At 40.4% G+C, this 20,585-nt stretch overlaps 1 protein-coding gene across 1 annotated transcript in view; it reads left to right on the forward strand.

The window, feature by feature from the left end:
• LOC140999884 (forkhead box protein J3-like) overlaps positions 1 to 19,280 on the forward strand; it is a 70,554-nt gene extending 51,274 nt beyond the window's left edge. The window contains exons 7-13 of the mRNA XM_073470446.1: positions 232 to 390; positions 5,722 to 5,938; positions 9,535 to 9,813; positions 12,578 to 12,679; positions 13,967 to 14,230; positions 14,854 to 14,982; positions 16,705 to 19,280. Coding sequence (XP_073326547.1) covers positions 232 to 390; positions 5,722 to 5,938; positions 9,535 to 9,813; positions 12,578 to 12,679; positions 13,967 to 14,230; positions 14,854 to 14,982; positions 16,705 to 16,832 — 1,278 coding nt within the window. The 3' untranslated portion in view covers positions 16,833 to 19,280. The remainder of the gene's footprint in view (positions 1 to 231; positions 391 to 5,721; positions 5,939 to 9,534; positions 9,814 to 12,577; positions 12,680 to 13,966; positions 14,231 to 14,853; positions 14,983 to 16,704) is intronic.
• Positions 19,281 to 20,585: the final 1,305 nt, after the last annotated feature.

Genomic DNA, 20,585 nt, shown 5'->3' on the forward strand with positions numbered 1-20,585 from the left:
GGGCAGTGTTCACTTTAGCCTGGATATGAATTGGCAAATGGATAAAATGAGGGAGAGTAGCAAAATGGGCAACGAGGAACAATAAAATGGTGAATCACTGCCTTTGAAGGAGTTTATATGGTTCATTGCCTCAAATTTTTGGCCCTGTATAATTGCCTTTATTGTCACATTAATATGGATCCTCTGTGTGTGTGTATGTGTGTGTGTGTGTGTGTGTGTATGTGTGTGTAGGTAGCGCTGTACAACCCTGAGGCAGAAGGCAGTGAGAGTCCTGGGAGTCTGGGCGGCAGCCTGAGCAACAGTCTTTCTGAGCAGAGCTTGGCGTCCGTCAACCTTAACAACCTGAACACGGCCGTCAGCAGCGGCAGCAATGTGCACAGCTACACACCAGTAAGACCTCTTCTTTGTTCTGGGTGACGGTCTAATGATTGCTGCGGGAGAATTTTCTCTTTTCTTGTGTCTGTCTGCACAAGGACAACAGCTGACCTGATGGTGCTACAGTGCAGACTTGTTTAAGGACACTTCAGCTGGGATAGCTTTCTCCCACTCCTCTTCTGCCTTTTTTTATCACGAGCTGACCGTTTTTCAAGCTACCTGCATTCAAACTAAAAGTGATTTGTGGTAAATGTTCTCTGCTCACTTGATTCTGACATAATCTGGATGATTCAGCCACTGGTCCACACACTCTCAGTCGGTACAGAAGGTGTCTGCTGCACCCTTAGCAGACTGAGGAGGTGTTAACCAGCTGAAGACATATACGCTGGATCTACAGCACACTGCTCAAACTGTTTGATGTTGAGACCTTGCAAGCACATATATTATATACTGTATATTTTAGTGGAGTTAAGCAGGTGGCATCAACAGAAACATTCCTGTGTCTTTTTGGCCTGCAAAAAAATGTTGCATTTCAGGTGTGCTCGCTTACTTAATAATTAAAAGTTGTTGCTAAATATCCAATTTTATTGCTGTTGTTTTTATGTTAAGTCAAGCCAGCTGTCAAAAGGGCAATTTCAGTCTGTCAGTCAGCTCCTCAAACGAATCAAATTACCCCTTATTATCAAGATTTTAGTATTCTTCTTTTCAGGGGTTTAGAAGTGCAATTGAAAGTGTAGATTGATTGTCGCTTGTTGTTGAATGTTGCATTCATATGCACTGATTATTTAGCCTGTGAATTGAACTTTGTTTTGCAGCTGACTATCAATACTGTTTGCAGCGCCTCACACCCCTCAGGGTTGCTCCAATAAATTCTCAACCCGTGGGAAATGCTGGAATGCTTTGATAGAAGTGCAAAAATTAAACAGCAGGAAACATCTGAGTCATCCCTGTGTGTTGACAGCTCACCTTTGTCGTCTCTGGTGCACATAAATGACACTGGACCACTGCAGTGATCAACAATTTGAGACAACGGGGCAAAATTGTACACAATTAAAAACACAATTAATTCTGTTAGCTTGCAATTAAACACGTAGATTGTGCTGTCTCTGTGCCAGTAACCACACACACACACACAGTGAAGTATATTTAAATCAAGGCCGGCCCATGTTGTCCGCTGTTACTGTGCCTTTGGTCTTGGCCGGTGAAAAGTACTCCACAGACTTGGCAGGCCACAGATACACTGAGACACATTTGGCCAGATTTTACGCTGACCGTTTAAACGATTCCTCATCCTTTATAAATCAAGGTCCTTTGGCTATTTAAATTGATTAGTCTCAACTGTGTGTGTGTGTGTGTGAGAGAGATGATAATAAGTTGCCTTTTATGAAGGAGGGCAACCCTTCTGACAGGAACTAAACTGTCCCATGCTGAGTAATTAAGATTTGGAACAAATATTTAATGGAGGCAACAACAGTTTATTATTGACCGATCAGCTGCAGAAAATGTTGCTGGAGCAGGAGTCCTTGACCAGACAAGGCTTTTGACAAAAATAATAACAGTGATCTGACTTCTGGGTTTATATAATCCCTGTATCCACACATGCAACTGGATATTGGCCTTCCTCACAAATAGACCCCAGACAGTTCGGATTGTCAGTCACACCTCCTCTGAATTAATGCTCAACACCAGAGCCCCCCAGGGCTGTGTACTCAACCCTTCTCCTGGTCACACCAGACTTGAAGGGAACTCTATGGTGAAGTATGCAGATGACACCAACATCATCAGCCGCATTAAAAACAACCATGAGAGTTCATACCAGTAGGAAATTAACAATCGTGCAGAGTGGTGCACAGAGAACAATCTGCTGATCAATGTCAGCAAAACCAAGGAGCTGATTGTTGACTTTAGAAAGAATGAGGCAAAGACACACACACCCCTGTCTACATTAGTGGAGCTGAGGTGGAGCAGGTGAATCATTTAAGGTTTTAGTAAGCTGTCATGGTCTTCATACATCACCAGCCTACCAGCCTAGTAAAAAAAAAAATAAAAATACTTCTTAAGGAAATTTCAGAAGGCTAAATTCCAGAAAACTAAAAAGACACCACCCACCCCAGCCACAGTCTGTTCACTCTGCTGCCATCTGGTAAAAGATACAGAAGTATCAGCTGCGGCCTCAACACTCCACCATATATTTTGTTTTCTTGTGTAGCATAAAGGGACTTCAACTTAAATGTCATTGTACAACCCTGTGTTGTAAAATGACAATTAAATTAACCTTTGAATGTTTGGATGAACCTTGAAATTTTGGATGAATTTGGATTTCTTTGAAGATGCTTAATTGACAGTATAGATGTGGTTTGCTTTTAAGATCAATTTTCCCTCCCAACTGGCTGAAGATAAAAGGGTTCTGAAGACCTCTGTTGGTCAGCAGAGCACTTTGGTCCAGATCAGAACCTCTCAACAACTGCTACTACCAATATATCAAAATTTCCCTTTGATCAAAACTTCAGCCTATGGTCAAAAACTAATTTTTGCATTTTCATTTCACATTTTCTTTATTCATGGTCCCCAGAGGACAAATCCTAATGTTTTATGCTCTTGTGATCTTTTCTGTAGTGCCTCCATTTGGACCAAAACCTCCATTTGTACTCAAGAAACATCCAAAATCCAAGGGGTCGTTGACATAACATGTAGCCAGCCCTTTCATAGTCTCCAGAGGATGGACCTTTTCCTCTTGTAATTTAAGTGTATTCATGCTTGCAGGGGATAAAATACAAATGTGCTTGAAACGCTATTGCTTTTGTAACATTTTATTCTATTTATTTTAATCCGTGCACTCTGTTTCTCCATGCTGCTGCAACAGCTTGATTTTCCCATCATGGTCATTAAAGTTCTATTCAGTCTAATGTAATCATGGGGACTTTTGATAGACTTGTAGTGCATCTGACATGTTTGTCGAAGTGTTTTTGTCTGTCCCTTTAAACATAATATAATACAATTTTAAAGGCCAGTCTCGGTCCAAAATAACAGAAGCGCTGAAAAAATCCCATCTCTTCATTATTTCTCCCTTGTAACAGCTGCTCACCTTTTTACCATCAATCACTTTTCCCCACTCACCTCCCACCTGCATTAGCAAAGGTCAGTGCAATCTCATCTCGTTAACCTCTCATTTCTAGAGGCCATCTTTTGTTTTCCTCCTCCCTGCATCACCTCCACACCCACCCGCCCTCCTCCTCCTCCTCCTCCTCCATCGCCTCAGACCTCATCTGTGGTCTAGTCCAGCGGGATCAGGGTTAGTTCTGCCTCATTACCTGCCGCAGGTGATACCCTCCTAACTGACGGTGATTACTGGCGGCGTCACTGGCAGAGATCTCAAAGACACCAAGAAAGTTGATGGAAAAGCTGCCATTAATGGGTGGAGGTGGATCTGACGGGGATGTGTCCTGCTAAGTAGGCTTATACTTGCGGAGGCACACTGATAGAAGCATATTGCTCGTGTTTGCTGGGTGGATGGTGGAAGTATTTTGTTTTCTGTGTGTTTATATGAAATGAAAATGAGTGCCAGCAAAAATTTCCTTCTAATTGCATAAAATTGAATTTGGTATGATCACAGTGGATGACTGAATTAAAAAAACAGGATTTGTAGGAAGTATTAATGTGAAAATTGAATTTTGAATGGCACGATTGGAAAATAAATTACATTTCTTGAAACTGAATGTGATTATTATTGAATTTGACTTTTTATCTGTTTTACAATGCAGCTCTCCCAATTGAAATTCAGGTCTCTCAATTTAGATTCAGCTGCTAGAAACACTTTGCTTCCCTGTGCGGTGACTGACAGGTAGCAGCCCACTCTAGTGCTCGCATTAGCGGCCTCACACTCTTCAGTTTGGCCGACCAGGCCATGTTGTTCTCTCACAGATAAGTTGGAGAGGTTTTTTTTACATTGTCTGGTCCTTCATGCTAAGTTAGTGTTGGCACCAAAAGTAACTTGAGGGTTGTTCAGTCATTAAGTTTATGCTATTTCCCTGTGTAATTGAGCCTTTATGTAGTTCAGGGAAGTACAGGAGTTGTTATGGTCACATCTTTCTTATGCCGTCCTACTGTTATGTCCTTATCCTATTTATTAACACCAGGCAGTCAATTTGTAAACATTCTCATTCTATCGGCATATACAAACATTGACATCTGCATTCACCACTTTCCAACTCCAAAAACCCCTCCTGCATTAGCATTTAGGTGTTTCTCTTTGTTTAAAATTCAGTATTTGTTCACGGTTATCAAACAGGAACTGTAAATGATGTAAAGTGCGTCATCTGGCAGATTTTAGGAATGTTGTATGAAATACAGCTTGTACTTCCACATTTTTTATATACCTGCATTCACAGACGTAAAGAGTGGAGTGGGATGGAGAGACAGAACCTCGTTGGGTGAGGGGTATCTCACCAAACTCTGATCAAACTGTCAAAACTAGTCTACCGAAACATATTTTAGCATAGTGTTTATTGCAATATAGAAAGGTCATATCGATCCTGTATTGTGAAAACTGAGGCTGAAAAAAGTCCAATTAAACTGTACACGACAGTGCTGATCAAATACGAACCACGATCCTGTTAATTGTCTATCTCTCTCCTAAAATGTTTCCTGTTTCAAAATGGACGCCAAGCCAAAACTAAGCACTGCCCAATTGGCAGTATGTCACCCAGCAGCAGGAATATTTATTGGTCTGGTGCGGCGCAGTGCATTTTTGTTGTTGCAAGTTTTCTAACTTTTGAGCAAAAGAGAATACCACATCCCTTTTTCTCAGTTTTCTCTGGTCGTGTAGCACCAATTTAGGAAATATGTATGTCTCTCTACTGCATAAACAGCTCAGTTTTATGCAAGGGTCATCTTTCCAGGAGTTCTTTAATGTTGTATATCTCAGGCTCTGTCAGGGGGTCTTTGTCAAGCTTGGAGAGATTTGTTTTAAATTATCACTCTGTGGCTCTGCCCAAACTAAAATAGGTATTATGTTGAACTAAAGGATGAAAATCTCGACTTATTTTTCATAACCAAACAGTTATCTACCAGGAATGTGCATATGACCATATATTATTTGCCAGTGTGGTGCTTTAATGGTTGGTGTTGCATTTTGTTGTGGTTAAACCTGCACCGACATCATCTTGGTGCTTGACAAGCCTGTGTTTATTTATCAGTCTGACAGCAGCTTACACTTTCAACTACAGTGTGAATTCAGCCTTTGATGTTTTTCTCTGAAACCAATATCTTCATCGATTTCCTGTTTGTCTTTTTGTACCTCTCACAGTCCGTCTGTCTGATCTCTTTCCCTCTCTGTCCGTCTTGAAGGTGAGTAGCCACTCAGAGCCTTCGTCCCAGTCCCTGAGCCTCCAGCAGCCCGCCCAGCAGCCGCCGCCGCCTCCCCCTCCTCCCCCGCAGCCCCAGTACGGTTTGCCCGTCCCGGAGTCGCGGGACAAGCAGCTGTGTTTCTCAGACTTCGAGGACCTCAGCGCTTCTTTCCGCAGTCTTTACAAGTGCGTCTTTGAGCAGTCCTTCTCACAGCAAGGTGGGTGTCGAGTCGACTGTCACTTTGTATGCGGATTAGTGTGTATCTGTTCACTTGTGTCTGTGAAACATCTTAATTGACACATGTGTTTGCGGGAAAAAAAACATGTAAACCTCTGTGTCAGGCTTCGTGCACATAATTAACTGTCAAGCTTAAGCTCCTAATGAAATGGAAATCATTTAACATTGCTTTCATAACAGTAAAAGCATTGCAGTATTAACCTCCACCACACACCACACACTACTCCTACTCTATTGTATTTTAATAAACAAAACAATCTGTTGTTCCGCATATCTGCATTTTACGGCTCGCTCAGTCAAATGAGTAAAGGCAATTAAGAGGAAGAATTCAACAGAAGGAGAAAAAAAAGCTCACAAACACATCTGCAGTCGAGCAGAGCAAAGGGTTCTGCAGCTTTGATAGCAGCTAATTAGATTGGTTCTAAAGTTTGTGTAGCATCTTGCTAATTGCTTCCTGAAGCTTTCAGGTCACCAGGCCTCCTCCCTCTTGGACCCCCCACCATCCCACCACCCTCCTATCACCTTCCCTCTCCCCCTCTCTTCTCCACATTCACACGCATACGTTCTGTAGCCGAGGAGATTGATGCGCTCTGTTGAGCTCCGCAACTGCTGCCTGCCTGGATTCACCCTCTGACAAGGTCCCCTTCAATTTGCGGTCAGGGGGTGCACACACGTAGAAGAGATAAGACAATGAGAATACTAGTTGGGTAAAGGAAAAAAAAAAGATTTGACACAGAGACCTAGAAAGAAAATGAAGAAGAAAATGGATTTAGCCGATCCTTGAAAGGGCCCATTAAGTGTGAGGCTTAGCAGGAAACGGTGTCAGCAGTCATTGTATTTCAGAGTCTGAGTCACAGTGAGTCACCCAGACAGCGGAGCTCATCGTCTCCCTTGAAAAACCGCAGCGAGTCCAAGACCACACAGCAAACTGTAACTGAGTCAGGTGGCAGAGCATTCATTTTTCTGACAGATCTTCATCGTCATGAATTACAGGTCAAACAAAACAGACAAAATGAGCCGTAGACAGATGAAATGACGGCTTGAAATCATCAGTTGGAGCAACATGCAAAGTCGGGCATGAAAACTAATTTTAAACTGCGACTTTAAACACTCAGTGTGTAATATCTGCTGCAAGGGGTCTCAAAATATTGAAAGGATCAGGGAAGTTGTTGTCTTCTTTGTTAAACAACCACCTTTGGAGAAGAAAATGTATCAGGCAGAAATGTTTAGACAAGGTGATCTATCAAAGTTTTATAACTGTCATGCTCACAGTCAGGTTCAACGACCACCTTCCTCACTTTCTTATGGTGGCCGACAAGTGCAAACGCTTCAGCTTAAGAAAACACATGCAACAGACAAAACCGGAGCAAATTAAGACTTATTGTTCAGAAGAACGTAAAGCGTTAAACAGTGAGCTGCAGTTGAATGTGAAAACACAACAAGTGTACAGCAATAAAAGTACTGAAGTACATTTACTGAAACACTCTGTTAACAGAATAAAGCCCTGGTTATTGCAGTTGGTGGAGCTCGCCCTCCCTAATGGCCTGGAGCACTTCTGCTGTGATGACTGACCGTTGTTTTTGACTTTGCATCGTTTCTGTATTGCACATTTTCCTAATGGAGGTGTCTATTTGAATGGGCAACATACCATACACCATATACTTTCACTGCACCGTGAAAAAATATGGATTTCTCTGGGTTCGAACATTTAGGATTTAGTATAGTGTAAATATAATACTAAGATCCAGGAACTGTTACATGTTATATCTTCAACCATAATCTACTTTCTCTTCTGTCACATTAAAATAAATTTGACTGGCAAGGGGCATATACCATTCAGTTCAACTTTGACAAGTATCTGTCAAACAATAAATTAGGACAGACAGCACAATGAAGACAGTTAAAAATGGTGCACAGTCTTCCATCAAATCCTAAATAAATAAACAATATCCATAGAGCATTTTTCAGAAAGCCTTGATCAGACACATTGCAGTGGGAATAAAAGAATTGGAATGAGAGATACTTTAACAGGCATCCAAAGCGTAACGACTCCCCAATGGCAGGAGTGAAAATTCACCCACGAGGATGTGTGCAGATAGACTCGGTATGCTCATCGATTTCCTTCTGATTTGTTGGTCACAAAAAGAACTCAAGTACCTCTGTTTCTCTCCACCGATCTTTGAAGAGATCTTAACAGTACTGTTCAGCCAGTTTCTGTCTTTGAGCGATAAGCAATGACACATCAGATAAAAGAAAAGGTTAAAAGAGTCTCAACTAAAGAATAAATGCACTTACAGGAAGGAATTTAGTTTCTGATGAAGGTGCACCCCCAACCTTAATAGATTGTTGAACACTAACAAAGTTCTCGTAAGAATCATTTACATTTAAACTTACATTAAATTAAACACAAGATGTTCTTCTTTCAGCACAGACGAAGAGCACAATCACTGTCCAACTCTGTACCTGAAGAAAAGACAACAATGCGTTACTGTCTGAAAATTTTACAAGGCGGCTGCCTATTTGACAGTTTCTGCAGCTGTCGGTATCCATGATGAAAAGTAAAGGAGATAAAACACTCTTGAGGTGAAATAGTACATTCAAAAAACAACCCAGACACGAAATGTTTGCTGTCTGTGCATCAGAAAATCTAAAATCCACAAGACACTTTGATAAGGGCAACAGTGTGTGTGTGTGTGTGTGTGTGTGTGCGTGTGTCAGAGAAAGAGATTTGCATAACTAGCGACAGAGGGGCCAATGGGCTGAAATCATTACATTTTTTGGGGTTACTTATTTTTAGAAACAGTACTACAACGCAAGATTCTCAAATTATGGTAATTTAACTAAAATTGAAACCGAAACTGAAACTCAAATTTACTGTAATGTATGCCCCGTCATTAGTTGGTTTTGTGTTTAATACAAGACACAGACATAATTATTTTCTGCCTGAAGTAGAAGCTTTAACACCGTGAGGCTGCTTTATTCCTTCACCATTTATTTGTCATCTTAGTTTCCCTGTGCTTCTTTTAAGATCACGCACTCTTCTTGAGTGTTTCCTTTAAGAAGGTATTTCTTTTTATTCTGAGCTCTGTTCATTTAACTTTTTTTTTTTTGTCATTTGAAAAAGTTACAACTTTTCACACAAAATCAGACTAATAATAATAAAACTGTCCTCTGTCCAACTGTCTTTTCAGTGCTCAAAATATTAACTGGCAGGCTGGGTTGATGGCAACAGGCCTAAGGAATAAGCCGTTATGATTTGGTGCACAGGGATTTATAAGCACAAGGAGCTGAAACATAAAAAACAAAAAAATCAGTCTTACTGCTCCTTAAAAACTGGTTTTCATTGTCATATTTAGCGGATTAAATAATTAAAATGTAAACTTTTGAGAGCGAGAGAGCCCATAGACTGTCTGTGGTGATGCTGACACATGAGTAGGTGTAAATACGGAGGAAAAATATCACCTTTCATTCACACAAAGCATCAATTTGTCAATCTTGTTATGAATAGTTCATCTATTTCAATTTTTCTTCTTTTCTTGTCGTCGCCCGTGATAATTGTACCTCTCCCTCCCTCAGGTTTGATGGGTATGCCCGGTGATTCCAGCCAGCAGGCCCGGACCGCCTGCTCCTACCAGCACTCTCCCGGTGCAGGAAGCAGTGGCCACCACCAACACAACCACGGTCAGGCGTCGCACCACCCCCACCACCCTCAGCAGCACCTCTCCCCTCACTCCACCCACAGCCAGCACCAGGCGCACGGTCAGCATGGCCAGCACCAACAGCACCCTGCTCATTCCCAGCAGCACCCGTCTCTCTCCCACCAGAGTCACACTGGACAGACCTGCCCCACAACAGGTGAGATTTTTTTTTTTTTTTTTCTGGCTTTAGTGACACCTACTGGCAGAACACCGTATTAAACAAGATACTGTGCAGATCTTGTATCGCATCACAAAAGGTTGATGGAAACAGCATCGTTTTTTAAACTTACCTAATTTCCAAAAAAAAAAGTTTTCTTTTTTGAAAACAAGTTAGCCACTGAATAGGACATGGAAACGCCTTTTCTGTGTACGTTCTAACATATCGAACATTTAACTCACTGGACTGATCAGCTGTTTCCGCTTCGCAAGTAAAGAAGAAGAAGAAGCTGTGTCCACCGTCGACATTTTCCCAGATGTTCCCAGAAGATTCTCATTCCCAGATTAATTTCTACATTGCCTCGTAAATTAACAAAGTCACTGTTTTTGTTTCTTCGTCTTCTTTGCAAACAACTTGTTTTATCTCTTGGTTCGCAAACTTCACTTCTTCTTAGCCTATACCACTATCCTCTGACATAACTACACTCTGCATTGCCTGATTTATTCGCTCTAACCAGTTGATGGAAATGTGCCTGATTGGGTTTTTTTTAGTTCTCACTTGGATTGTCTACTTTTTCTACAAAAAAACTCATCAGAATAATTTGAAAGATGCCATAATCACATAAACATTCTTCACATAATAAGAATTTAAACTTGCACTTGAAAGTTTTCACAGTACTTGAGGATGTAGTCTATCAGTTTGTAGTATTTCAGTGTCATTAAGGAGAAATCACATTGTTTCCACGAGTTTGATATTACACTCTTGAGAGTCTAGTTTAATTAGTTAAGTAAGAGATATAGAGAACTTGCAGTTTAATCAAAATAAAACTCACACCAATGCAGATAATTAAAAATTGTTTTTATCTGGTTTAACTTTATAATGAGCTGCTACAATGTCGCACCATAAAAATAGCACATTTCAATGTATCTGGTGTGGCTACAGGTCTTCCCATGTTGGTAACCATCTTAATATTATGGGTCTCACTCTGGTGCCATGGTGTGGATGCAGCATTAGACGAAGCCTCCACAAGAGTAGGGCTCCACTAGAGGAGAGTCAATATTTCATTGTTATTGTGATATGAGACTATATACCGTGTTAGATTGTGGATATCGTTATGTGGTGATATGGCATCATGGAGTCTTTCCCTGGTTTTAAAGGCTGCATTACACTAAAGTGATGTCATTTTCTAAACTTACCAGACTGTTCTACTTGTTCCAATACTCGTTTTTACCCACTTGTCATTATATCCACATTACTGATGATTATTTATCAAACGTCTCATTGTGTTAACAATTTGTAAAAGTACCCAGCACCATTATCAAGGTATTTGGTCAAAAATATTGAGATATTTACATTTATGAAGTGCTTTTGAGGAGATTTCAGAGTAGAAAAGAGATATATATCATCTATTACGAAAAGCCTAAAAATATTGCAATATTATTCGAAGGCTATATCCCTTTGCCCTACACCAGAGCAATGACAGAATATTTCATAGGTGCTGAATTGATCCAGAATCTGAATTTGATTCACACTGCTAAATCTGCTCGACCTTCCTGAACCGAAAATTTGAAGAGCTCGACTATCAGTCAGCTCACATTATTTATGAGAAAAAAATAAATGAAAAATGAACAGTACTTTTACTTTGGTCTTGATTTCCAATTTAACAATTTCCCTGCTGCTGCTTACCTTTTACTAATTCTTGTGAAGGGAGCCCCCCACAGTGTACAGTATAGCTTCTGGTTTCATATATTTAGATGCCGAACAGCACTATAGAACGATTCTACCTCTCCTCACTCCCAAAGTCACATTGGTGTAAATGCAATTCACCCCAACACACCAGAAGAGGCTTGTCTCTGCACAGACTCATTGCATTTATATTATACTCTCTTCCCAGGTCCCAGAGCATTTGATATTATGAGGCCGGGCTCATACAGACAGGCATCTCCAAAGCTTCATCGAGGCTTTTCCTGCTCATATTCCCAGTCATTGTTTTTTTTTTTTTTTTCTCCTTTGTGTCTCTGCAACACAGCTCTCAGGCCAAAAGAGGGACTATTCAGACATTATTTATCTGGGTTAGTATTCCCCTCAACCAAGCTGAGGATGAATGAAAGCAATCCCTCTGTCTTTGATCCACAGCCTCAGAATGTATTGTTGTTTAGTTTGTGGTGGTGAAGGCGGTGAAAAGCATCTCCTTCTCTTTTTCTTTTTTTCCAGAAGCAGAGCTGTGGCTTGAGATTTTTTCTGTGTGAAGTCACACCACCTTGTGGTTGGCTGCAGAGACGAATTCCACTTATTAGTCTGGATCAGTTCACCTGTTTTTAGATTATTCAACAGCGTCACACCGATCAGACTCATCGTGTTACCTTGGTATTCATTTTAGTGTTCATCCACCACTGTTTTTGGATCAATAATTTAAGTCATTTATTAAGAAAAAAGGTCAAATTGATGTGTGAATTTGCTGCTTTTCTCTTTTTTTATATAATTGTTAATAGAATAGCTTTTGGTTTTTGTATCATTAGTTAGAATTTTTTTTTTTTTAAATATTTGAAGATGTCACCTTGAGATTATGATGGGCGTTATGAACAACATCCAACGATTTAGAAACAACTAAACGATGAATCAAAAAATAATTAACTGATAGTGAAAGTAGCTACTAGTTCACTTTATGCTTTTATTTTAAGTGTGTGTGTGTGTGTGTGTGTGTGTGTGTGTGTGTGTGTGTGTGTGTGTGTGTGTGTGTGTGTGTGCATGCTCTCTCTCCCAGGCATGTCATCAGACTGGTACCCCAACCTGGACTGGCTGAAGGAGAGCTGCCGCATTGCCACCAGCTACAACTGGGCTGACGTAGACCTCTCCCCATTTCAAGGTAACACACACACACTGTACTCACACACACACCACACTACGAAGAGTCCTGGTGCTGTCAGTGTGAACGGCATCTTAAATGAACATTGATAAAGCTGTCTACCGCCGCCTGTTTCAGCACAGCCCGAATTGATAAAATGCTTGTGATGCCGATCAGTTACTTTGATTAAACCATTATGATTCCTCTCCGCGCTTTCACACACACTCGCCCTTGAGGCACAATATTATAATATCCAGTGTTGTAATAGTGCTGGCCTAATAAAAGTCATTATCCTGCATCTGAGAGGTTTCCACTCTCCGTTTCTCCCTCACACACACATACATACACGCAAACACACACACACACACACTGTCTCCCTCCCTCCCTCCCTCCCAATTGTATGATGTGAATAATCCAATTAGGCCCCGGCTCAGTAACAGCCTCTTATCACGGTCAGCGCACAAAGCCGGCAAACATCCACACACACGATGGACGACGACGGCTGGTCTTATAACACACACAGGCCCCGCCGCCTCTCTCCTCCTGCAGCGCTTGACCTCCCTCACACCACCGTAATGCCATCCTCCACCGACTCTGGCTCGCCTCCAAAGCATGTCTGTCGCTGCCAGACACAAGCCTCGTGGATTAGATTTTGGGGAATATCACAGAGCATTTTGTTGAATAGGAGCCGAGGTGTGTCTTTGTTTGAAGAAATTAATAAGAAAAGGAGGTGTGATAGGTTCAGGGTCTCGTTTTAGCGCATCTCAAATGTGAACAGGTGGAACAATAGAGACAGTTAAAGCTGGGAGAGACTGAAGCATTGTTAGATGTAACTGTAAATACAAGATAAGATTCAATGCACAAGTGTTTCTGTGAAATACAAGTTGGTATGAACATTACTTTCTACTTACAACAGCGATCGTGTTCGTCTTTTATTCAATCTCAGTTTTATCCTCACACATGTAGGGATGCAGCGATTAACTGATTTCTCTACACTCAGTGTTTCTGTTCTCACTCTCAAGCACCTTATGGTTTGGGATGGGACAACACAAGATTTTATCGCCACCCACAATGGTGGCGATATTACCTACAGTGCAACTTAGCCACTGAGTGTTTGAGTTATCAGATTACATGCAGCTTCCTCTGGAGACACAAAAGACTTATTACCACTTTTATATTATATTACATATGCAGGAGTACTCCCCAAGACCTGTAAACACACTTTAATGTGGAAACTGGTGGAGTTACCCTTTAAGTGTAAAATTAAGTGACATATTTGAATGAAAGCTTCCTCTGTCCGTCTGTTAGGTCTGAAGGAAAGCATGCGACAGGCTGAGCTCAACAATTGGTCGCTGGACGCCGCCCAGATGGCCGACCTGTGTTCCTCCATTAACCAGTTCTTCACAGCCACAGGGGTCATCCCCCCTCAGGGCACTGCCCACTCCCAACCTCAGGTCCAACACCCGACACCACCAGGAGCGCCGCAGCACCCGGCTCAGCCTCACGGGGCGATGCACCCAAAGGCCAGCCAGCACAATCAGCACGGGCAACACAACCAACACATCAGCACGGGTCAGCAAACAGAGCTGTGTTTCACTTATTTTGCTGCATATTTTATCCTTTACTTGATATAAAAGCAGCAACACCACAATATAAAAATACTCCATCAAAATAAAAGTCCTGCATTTCAGTTTAAGCTGTCAAGTTTACTGAAGTACCAAAGGTTAAAAATAGTGATTTTGTGGACGAGTAGAACTTATTTTAGATTTTTTTGTAAAGCACAAATTCATGAGTTTATCTCACTTGGTACTCTAGCTGTAAAAAAAAAAAATGTTATGAAGTAAAAATATACAACAAAATATAGTGGAAGAAAAGTAAAACATCTACAATTCAAATACTTGCTCAGCGAAGTTTCTGCAATTGCCTTGTGCTGAAAACCAGCCTCTCTCCTCACTGTGCCATTGTTTGCCCAATATAGATTTACAAGGGAATTATGGATGTTGTCAGCTTCATGGCAAGTTGATATATGAAAATGAGAGTAGGCAATCCACTGAGAGACAGCGCATTGTATAGGATTTCTCAAGCTTAGCATAAGAAAGCAGTAAAACTGTGCTGTGAGCTCGCACTGTGCATGTGTGAAAGTCGGGATACTAATCTGACAGTTAGTCATTGCCCTTTTGGTTGTTCTCCCACAGGGAACATGTACATGGACTCAAGACAGAGCATCTCCTCTCTGATGGGCCCACCAGGATACCCCCACATGCCTCCCATGAGCAACACGGCCCCCGCCATGACAGGTGACTCCTCCGTCGCCCACTTAACAGGTCAGGAGGAGCAGGTAGAAACGTATTGTGTATGTGTGTATGCAGGTTTCTATCCCTGCAAGTTTGTGCTTGTCAGAATCAGGACGTTCCCTTTTTTGCCGGTAGATAGTGTCTGTATTTTTAATGCTTATAGGGCTACAACTGACAATTATTTTCATTGTTGATTTAAAATGTCATATTTTGTCCACAACATAAAGACATAATATATATATGTACAATATACCAAGTTTAACAAAAAGCAGAAGGGAAAGAACCATACATTCACTATGATTATCAGTAAGTTCAGTAAGGGTTGGCCCATTTGACGATATAAATAAATAAATTATAATCACTGAATTAACAGACTATGAATAGATGTACAAGGGTGTCACAATTAAAGGGGCCTCCTGCAATTGAGTATTGTACTTCAATAAAAATGGGGGACTTTGGAATGGTTAAATTTGATGCTGCTAAGGCAGAGAGTAACTGACTTTTAGGTGCTAGTATGGATCAAACTCCAAAAACACTGGATACTACATTTCCCATGACTTTAGTGATGTCACTTGTAGCTTTCTGTGAATTGACAAAGCTTCTCCTGAACCACAGAAGACATTATCCAACTGTGTGAACAGGCTGGGTAAGTTTATCTTTGTGTATAAAATCAGTGGAGTTGAGTGGAGTGGAGAAGAAATGCAAACTCAGAATGGTAATATTTACAATATTAATTGATTAATAATACAAACTCAGAAATATAATTTTTTTTCCATAAGTGAATAAACAAGCTGTTCTTAGAGGACAATAAGGTCCCCAGAACACTGTGTGAAGCTAGAAAGGTAGCAGGGTCCGCCAAATATAAACAAATGTGTCCTTTATGGATAAGTTTATTCAGTCATGAAAACGTAGAAAGTTTGTATATTTAGTGTGTTTAAGCATAAAAATCAATCAATGAAGATCTTTCTCTTAAAATGTATTTCTCAAAACTACATAGTGCACCTTTAAATAACATTTTAAATTTTTTATAAATCATTAATTTCATTAAATGTCCAGGTTTTGTCTGCCATCATCAAGTTTATTATAATCTCCTGCTGCTAGAGGACAATGTTCACCATTTTTCACCATTGTCACCATTCTAAATGGTCCTGTTGTAACAAGGACGGTTCAGAAGATAAAGATACTCAAAGATACAATGTCACACGCTTAGTATCAGATATTATCATATAGTGGAATCAACTTGAATCTTTCTGTCAAAAAACAGAATTTTCTACGTTTCATTAAGATACAGGATTGGATTGCATTGGATATTGCAAACTGTACGTGACATTTTGTCAACCCCCTATATTTAGTTTCTAGGTAAAATTACAACACGTGCCATTTAAAATTCTAAGATGCTATACAAAGTTAAATGTAGTGCCACAATAGAATAACCAGTTATTTCAGCCAGTGTAGGTGAGATGTATTGTAGATGAGAATTTAAAACAGATTTTTCCACTAATTGCTAATTTGATTTATTTTATGTTTATTCATACCAGGACAAGTATATGCCACACACCGCAGCTTTAATAGCCTAAGGTAATTTAGAATACCTGTCCCCAGATGAGCCTTTAAAATACATAAAACATAAGAGATGCACAAGAGATGGTACAAAACAATAAACAACAATAAATACTTAAAAAAGTTAATGCTGATACAGAAATGTAACAGTATCTTAAACTATTAAAACTTCTGCTGTTCTTCCATGTTCAGGCCATCTGAGCCAGCTGAGCCATCAGCAGCAGCAACAACACCGGCTGCCTCTGGGACACTTCCAGGTGAGACGCATGCTCACTGCAGATGACATCCAGGACGACTTCGACTGGGACTCCATCGTCTAAATTGAGCCGGCAGTGGAACGGGTGAAGAGAGAGAAAGACTGAAATGACAGAGAGAGACACATATAATACCAGGTGAGGTATGGAACTGGCCAACCTGCTCCTTTCACCTGTGTGATAAAAAAATACAGAAGACAATCCAACTAAAAACAAAAATGGAAAGTCATTTTTCTGATCTTGCTGGCCTTTTTTTTCTGATACAAGTGGATGGTGAGTCAAAAGACAATCATAAAAAACGAGACTTACACGGGATTGGATCAAGCCAACACATTGTCCAAAGCAAAAAGGACGTCTGAAGTTCTCTGAAGTGTCTCATGTTTTGTCCCCCCGCAGTGCCAACAGGGTTACAAGTCGCCAAAGTGTTGTCAAATCGTCTGTGAATTGTTTAAATCTTTTGTGTTTCCTGCTACAACTTGTGCGTCTGCAAAGTCTCAGCACCTGTGGCTGTAATGAATAGAAAGCTTGTTTTCACTAAACTCATTGCAAAGAAAATCAACGTCTTTCCCACACATTCAGCAGGTCTCACTATTTCATCCTCTTTTCTAATTCTTTGTTCACTCTAATACTGGGCATCACTGCAGTACTATGGTTAGAAGAAGGATTTTTGAAGGAGAAAATAATGATGGCTGTAGCTGTTCAACTTGAATCAGTAACGGTTGAGTGGAGCACCACCTGCTGGTTACGACAGGCACCATATAGCTTCCATTGCCTACATACTATGCATCACAATGGCTGCATCCAAATGTCCGGACTTCACTGATCTTGCAAACTTGCAGACTTTGCAGGCGCATTCCCTGAAAGTCTGTGAGTGCTGAGGGCTATCCAAATCCACAATTCCTCCAGTCCACAGAGACCCTCAAGTGGACATTCTACAGGCTTCTGCAGGCTTCAGGCTCGGGGTGCAGACTTCACCGAATTTAGGCCCTGTCCACACATACACGGGTATTTCTTTAACCTTAGCTTCTTCCATGCCTTTTGACCTTCCGTACACACGCAAATGGCGTTTCAGGTCACAAAAAACAAACCTTTTGAGAAACTCCTCCCAGGGTAAAGATATACAGTCACAAAAAAGAGAGATAACAATGGCTGCTTACAATTTACTGTAAAGAGCCGGATCCAATTGCTGACTTAAAAACTTTATTACAATGTTAAATAATAATAAATAATCAATAATATGTAAGACAGAAATAAGTGTCCACCCAAGTCCTCGCAAACTTTACGCAATGACAGTGAACGCATCACTCTATGCACGACCTTGTGAGAGTCCAGAAGGTGGACATTTGGATTCAGCCAATCTGTTCTTTCTTTATCTTTGTTCTTCTTTATTTTATCATTTAAAAAGTCGTTATTGTGTGTGTGGAATAGTGCATAGTGCCATGTTCTCAGGGTGTTACATTCACATACCATGTCAGACCAACACAAAGCCATTAACATGTCCGTATGTGAGGTTACTGCGTGTCATACGGTGCTCAGTGTTCACCTCCTGTTGGCGAACAGCAAGCCTCCTGGTTACTGTGCTCCAAATCTTCATCTGTCAAGTTTATAAGCTAACTGATATAAAATACTGTGGCATAAGCTTCTCAGTAGCTCCAACTACAGCCACTAATTACAATAAAATTGAGACGTTGGCTAGACTTCGACTCAACAATAATACATAGTTTCCTGAGGTATGATTCCGTTTTTCAAGGTTTTATAGTTTTGGGAAGGTGCTTATCGATTATGACGATGCAGTGAAGGTCAGATGTTATTTCAAGATGCCTCATTTGGGAGATGACGAGCAGTTTTTGCACAGCACCAAACTTGATAGCATCTTAGCGAGTGAGAGAAATAAAAGAAAACAGTGAACCTTTAATTTCTTTGTTTTATAAAGACATTTAAAAAATAATAAATCAGCAGCAAAGGAACAAAGACTAAAACAAAGGTTTTAAATGCTCAATTTTTTTTTTACTGTGATGTTTAATTTTGTCTGTGTGTACAAGTGTGTGTAGTCTCTGATTTCCTTTTAGCATACAGCTCCTTACAGCTCAAAAAATACTCATAAGAAACAAGTAACTTGTTGGTATTAAAGTGAAATATGGGGCCTTAAACTGCTCTTTGGTTTGGAAGATCTCAGTGGTTGTTCAAATGGTCAATACAAGGTCTCATAATGAAAAAAAAAAAAGAAAAATACTCTTTATTATTGCCATTAAATGCTGTATTACAGTGACCAGCATATATAACTTGTATGTTTTGTGTGTTGTCGTCCTTGTAAATACAAGTATGTTACTCCTACGTTTGCCCTTGAAAAACACGGACTGATTAGAAGAAAACAGAAAAATGGAGAGAAAGTATTTTGTTATTCGTCCTTCAGGAGACACAGTATGTACATACCTTCAGTATATTGTAAATAAGTGATGAAAAAAAAATTGGCATTGGCGTTTTGTGTGTCATAAATAATCTGTGTATGGCGGTTCAACGGTTCAAATCTGTTTCAGTGTTTATTAAAATGTCATTGATCATTTTTACTGAGCTAACCTCGCTTCTGCTGTCGTTATTTCAACAGCTGTGGGAATTAATTAATGCTCTTAGAAACAACTTAAAGATGAAGCAGGACAATATCTGTGCTTTACATGACTCTTTTGGAGGAGAATTAAAAACAGAATTTTTCAAGGTAAAGGGGCACTATGTAGTTTTGGAGAAGAAATTCATACTAAGAATGTTTAGATTTACATTATTGATGAGGAAATAAGACAAACACAGAAATATGTATTATTTCCATAACTGACAAGCTGTTCTCAGAGGAAAATAAGGTCCCCAGAACACTGTTTCAAGCTAAAAAGGTGGCAGGGTCTGCCAAATATAAACAACAACAACAACACAAAAAAACAGTATGAAACTGTGTTGTCCTTTAAGGTCAGTTTGTTTATTCAGTCATGAAAACAGAAGTTTGTTCATTTAGTTTGTTTAAAAAAGATCTTTCTCTTCTGATTAAAATGTATTCCACAAAGCTACACAGTGCACCTTTAAACAAGACTAAAACAACAGGGAAAGACTTAATTTTGTGGTTATTGAGAAACTTTTTCCTCCTTGGCTTCGTGCTGTTTTTGACCCTCACAGGGTGTTGTCCAACAGGTGTCAGCCTAGTGCCAAGCAACAGTTTGTTTGCCCTCCATCGCATGTATACTCAGCAGACCACCCATGCTCGCCTGTGTGAAAGTCACACAATGTTCTAACTGTATTTACAGCTCCTTTTCATAGGGAAAACCTGTTTAAAAGAGCAACTCTTTCTCTTTTGCTACCGTGTGTCAGCAGCAGATGCACACTGCGACTTCTTTTCTTTGCATGATTGATTATTCAGGAGATCAATACAGATGCATTGCGGATGCTTGTGTCACTCACTGTTTGCTTAAGATGGTGAGAGGTAGCAAGTAGTGTAGCTGTGTCCTATTACAGACACTTTCTTGGCTCCTGACTGTGTGATTAAGGATTATTAGAGACAGCTCACAGCTCTGTTTACATCTCGCTCCATTCATTCAGAAAGCATTTCAAAAGTTTGTTGCTTTTGCTTTCTACTTGCATAAACCGACTTGTCAAGCTGTATTTCGAGGAGTCTGTCTTGTCTTGATTAATAAGTTAACGGTTTGTTGCCAAGTGTGTGTGTTGCTGATATTGCAGGGTTTGCAAACAGGAGGGTTGGCTGTGCTCCAAGAGCAGAGCACGTCCTCCACGGGGCTGGACCACGAGGGCTGAAACCACCTTACTGCCCCAATCCAGACA

This window comes from Pagrus major, chromosome 7, assembly GCF_040436345.1.
Source record: "Pagrus major chromosome 7, Pma_NU_1.0".
Lineage (NCBI taxonomy): Eukaryota > Metazoa > Chordata > Actinopteri > Spariformes > Sparidae > Pagrus > Pagrus major.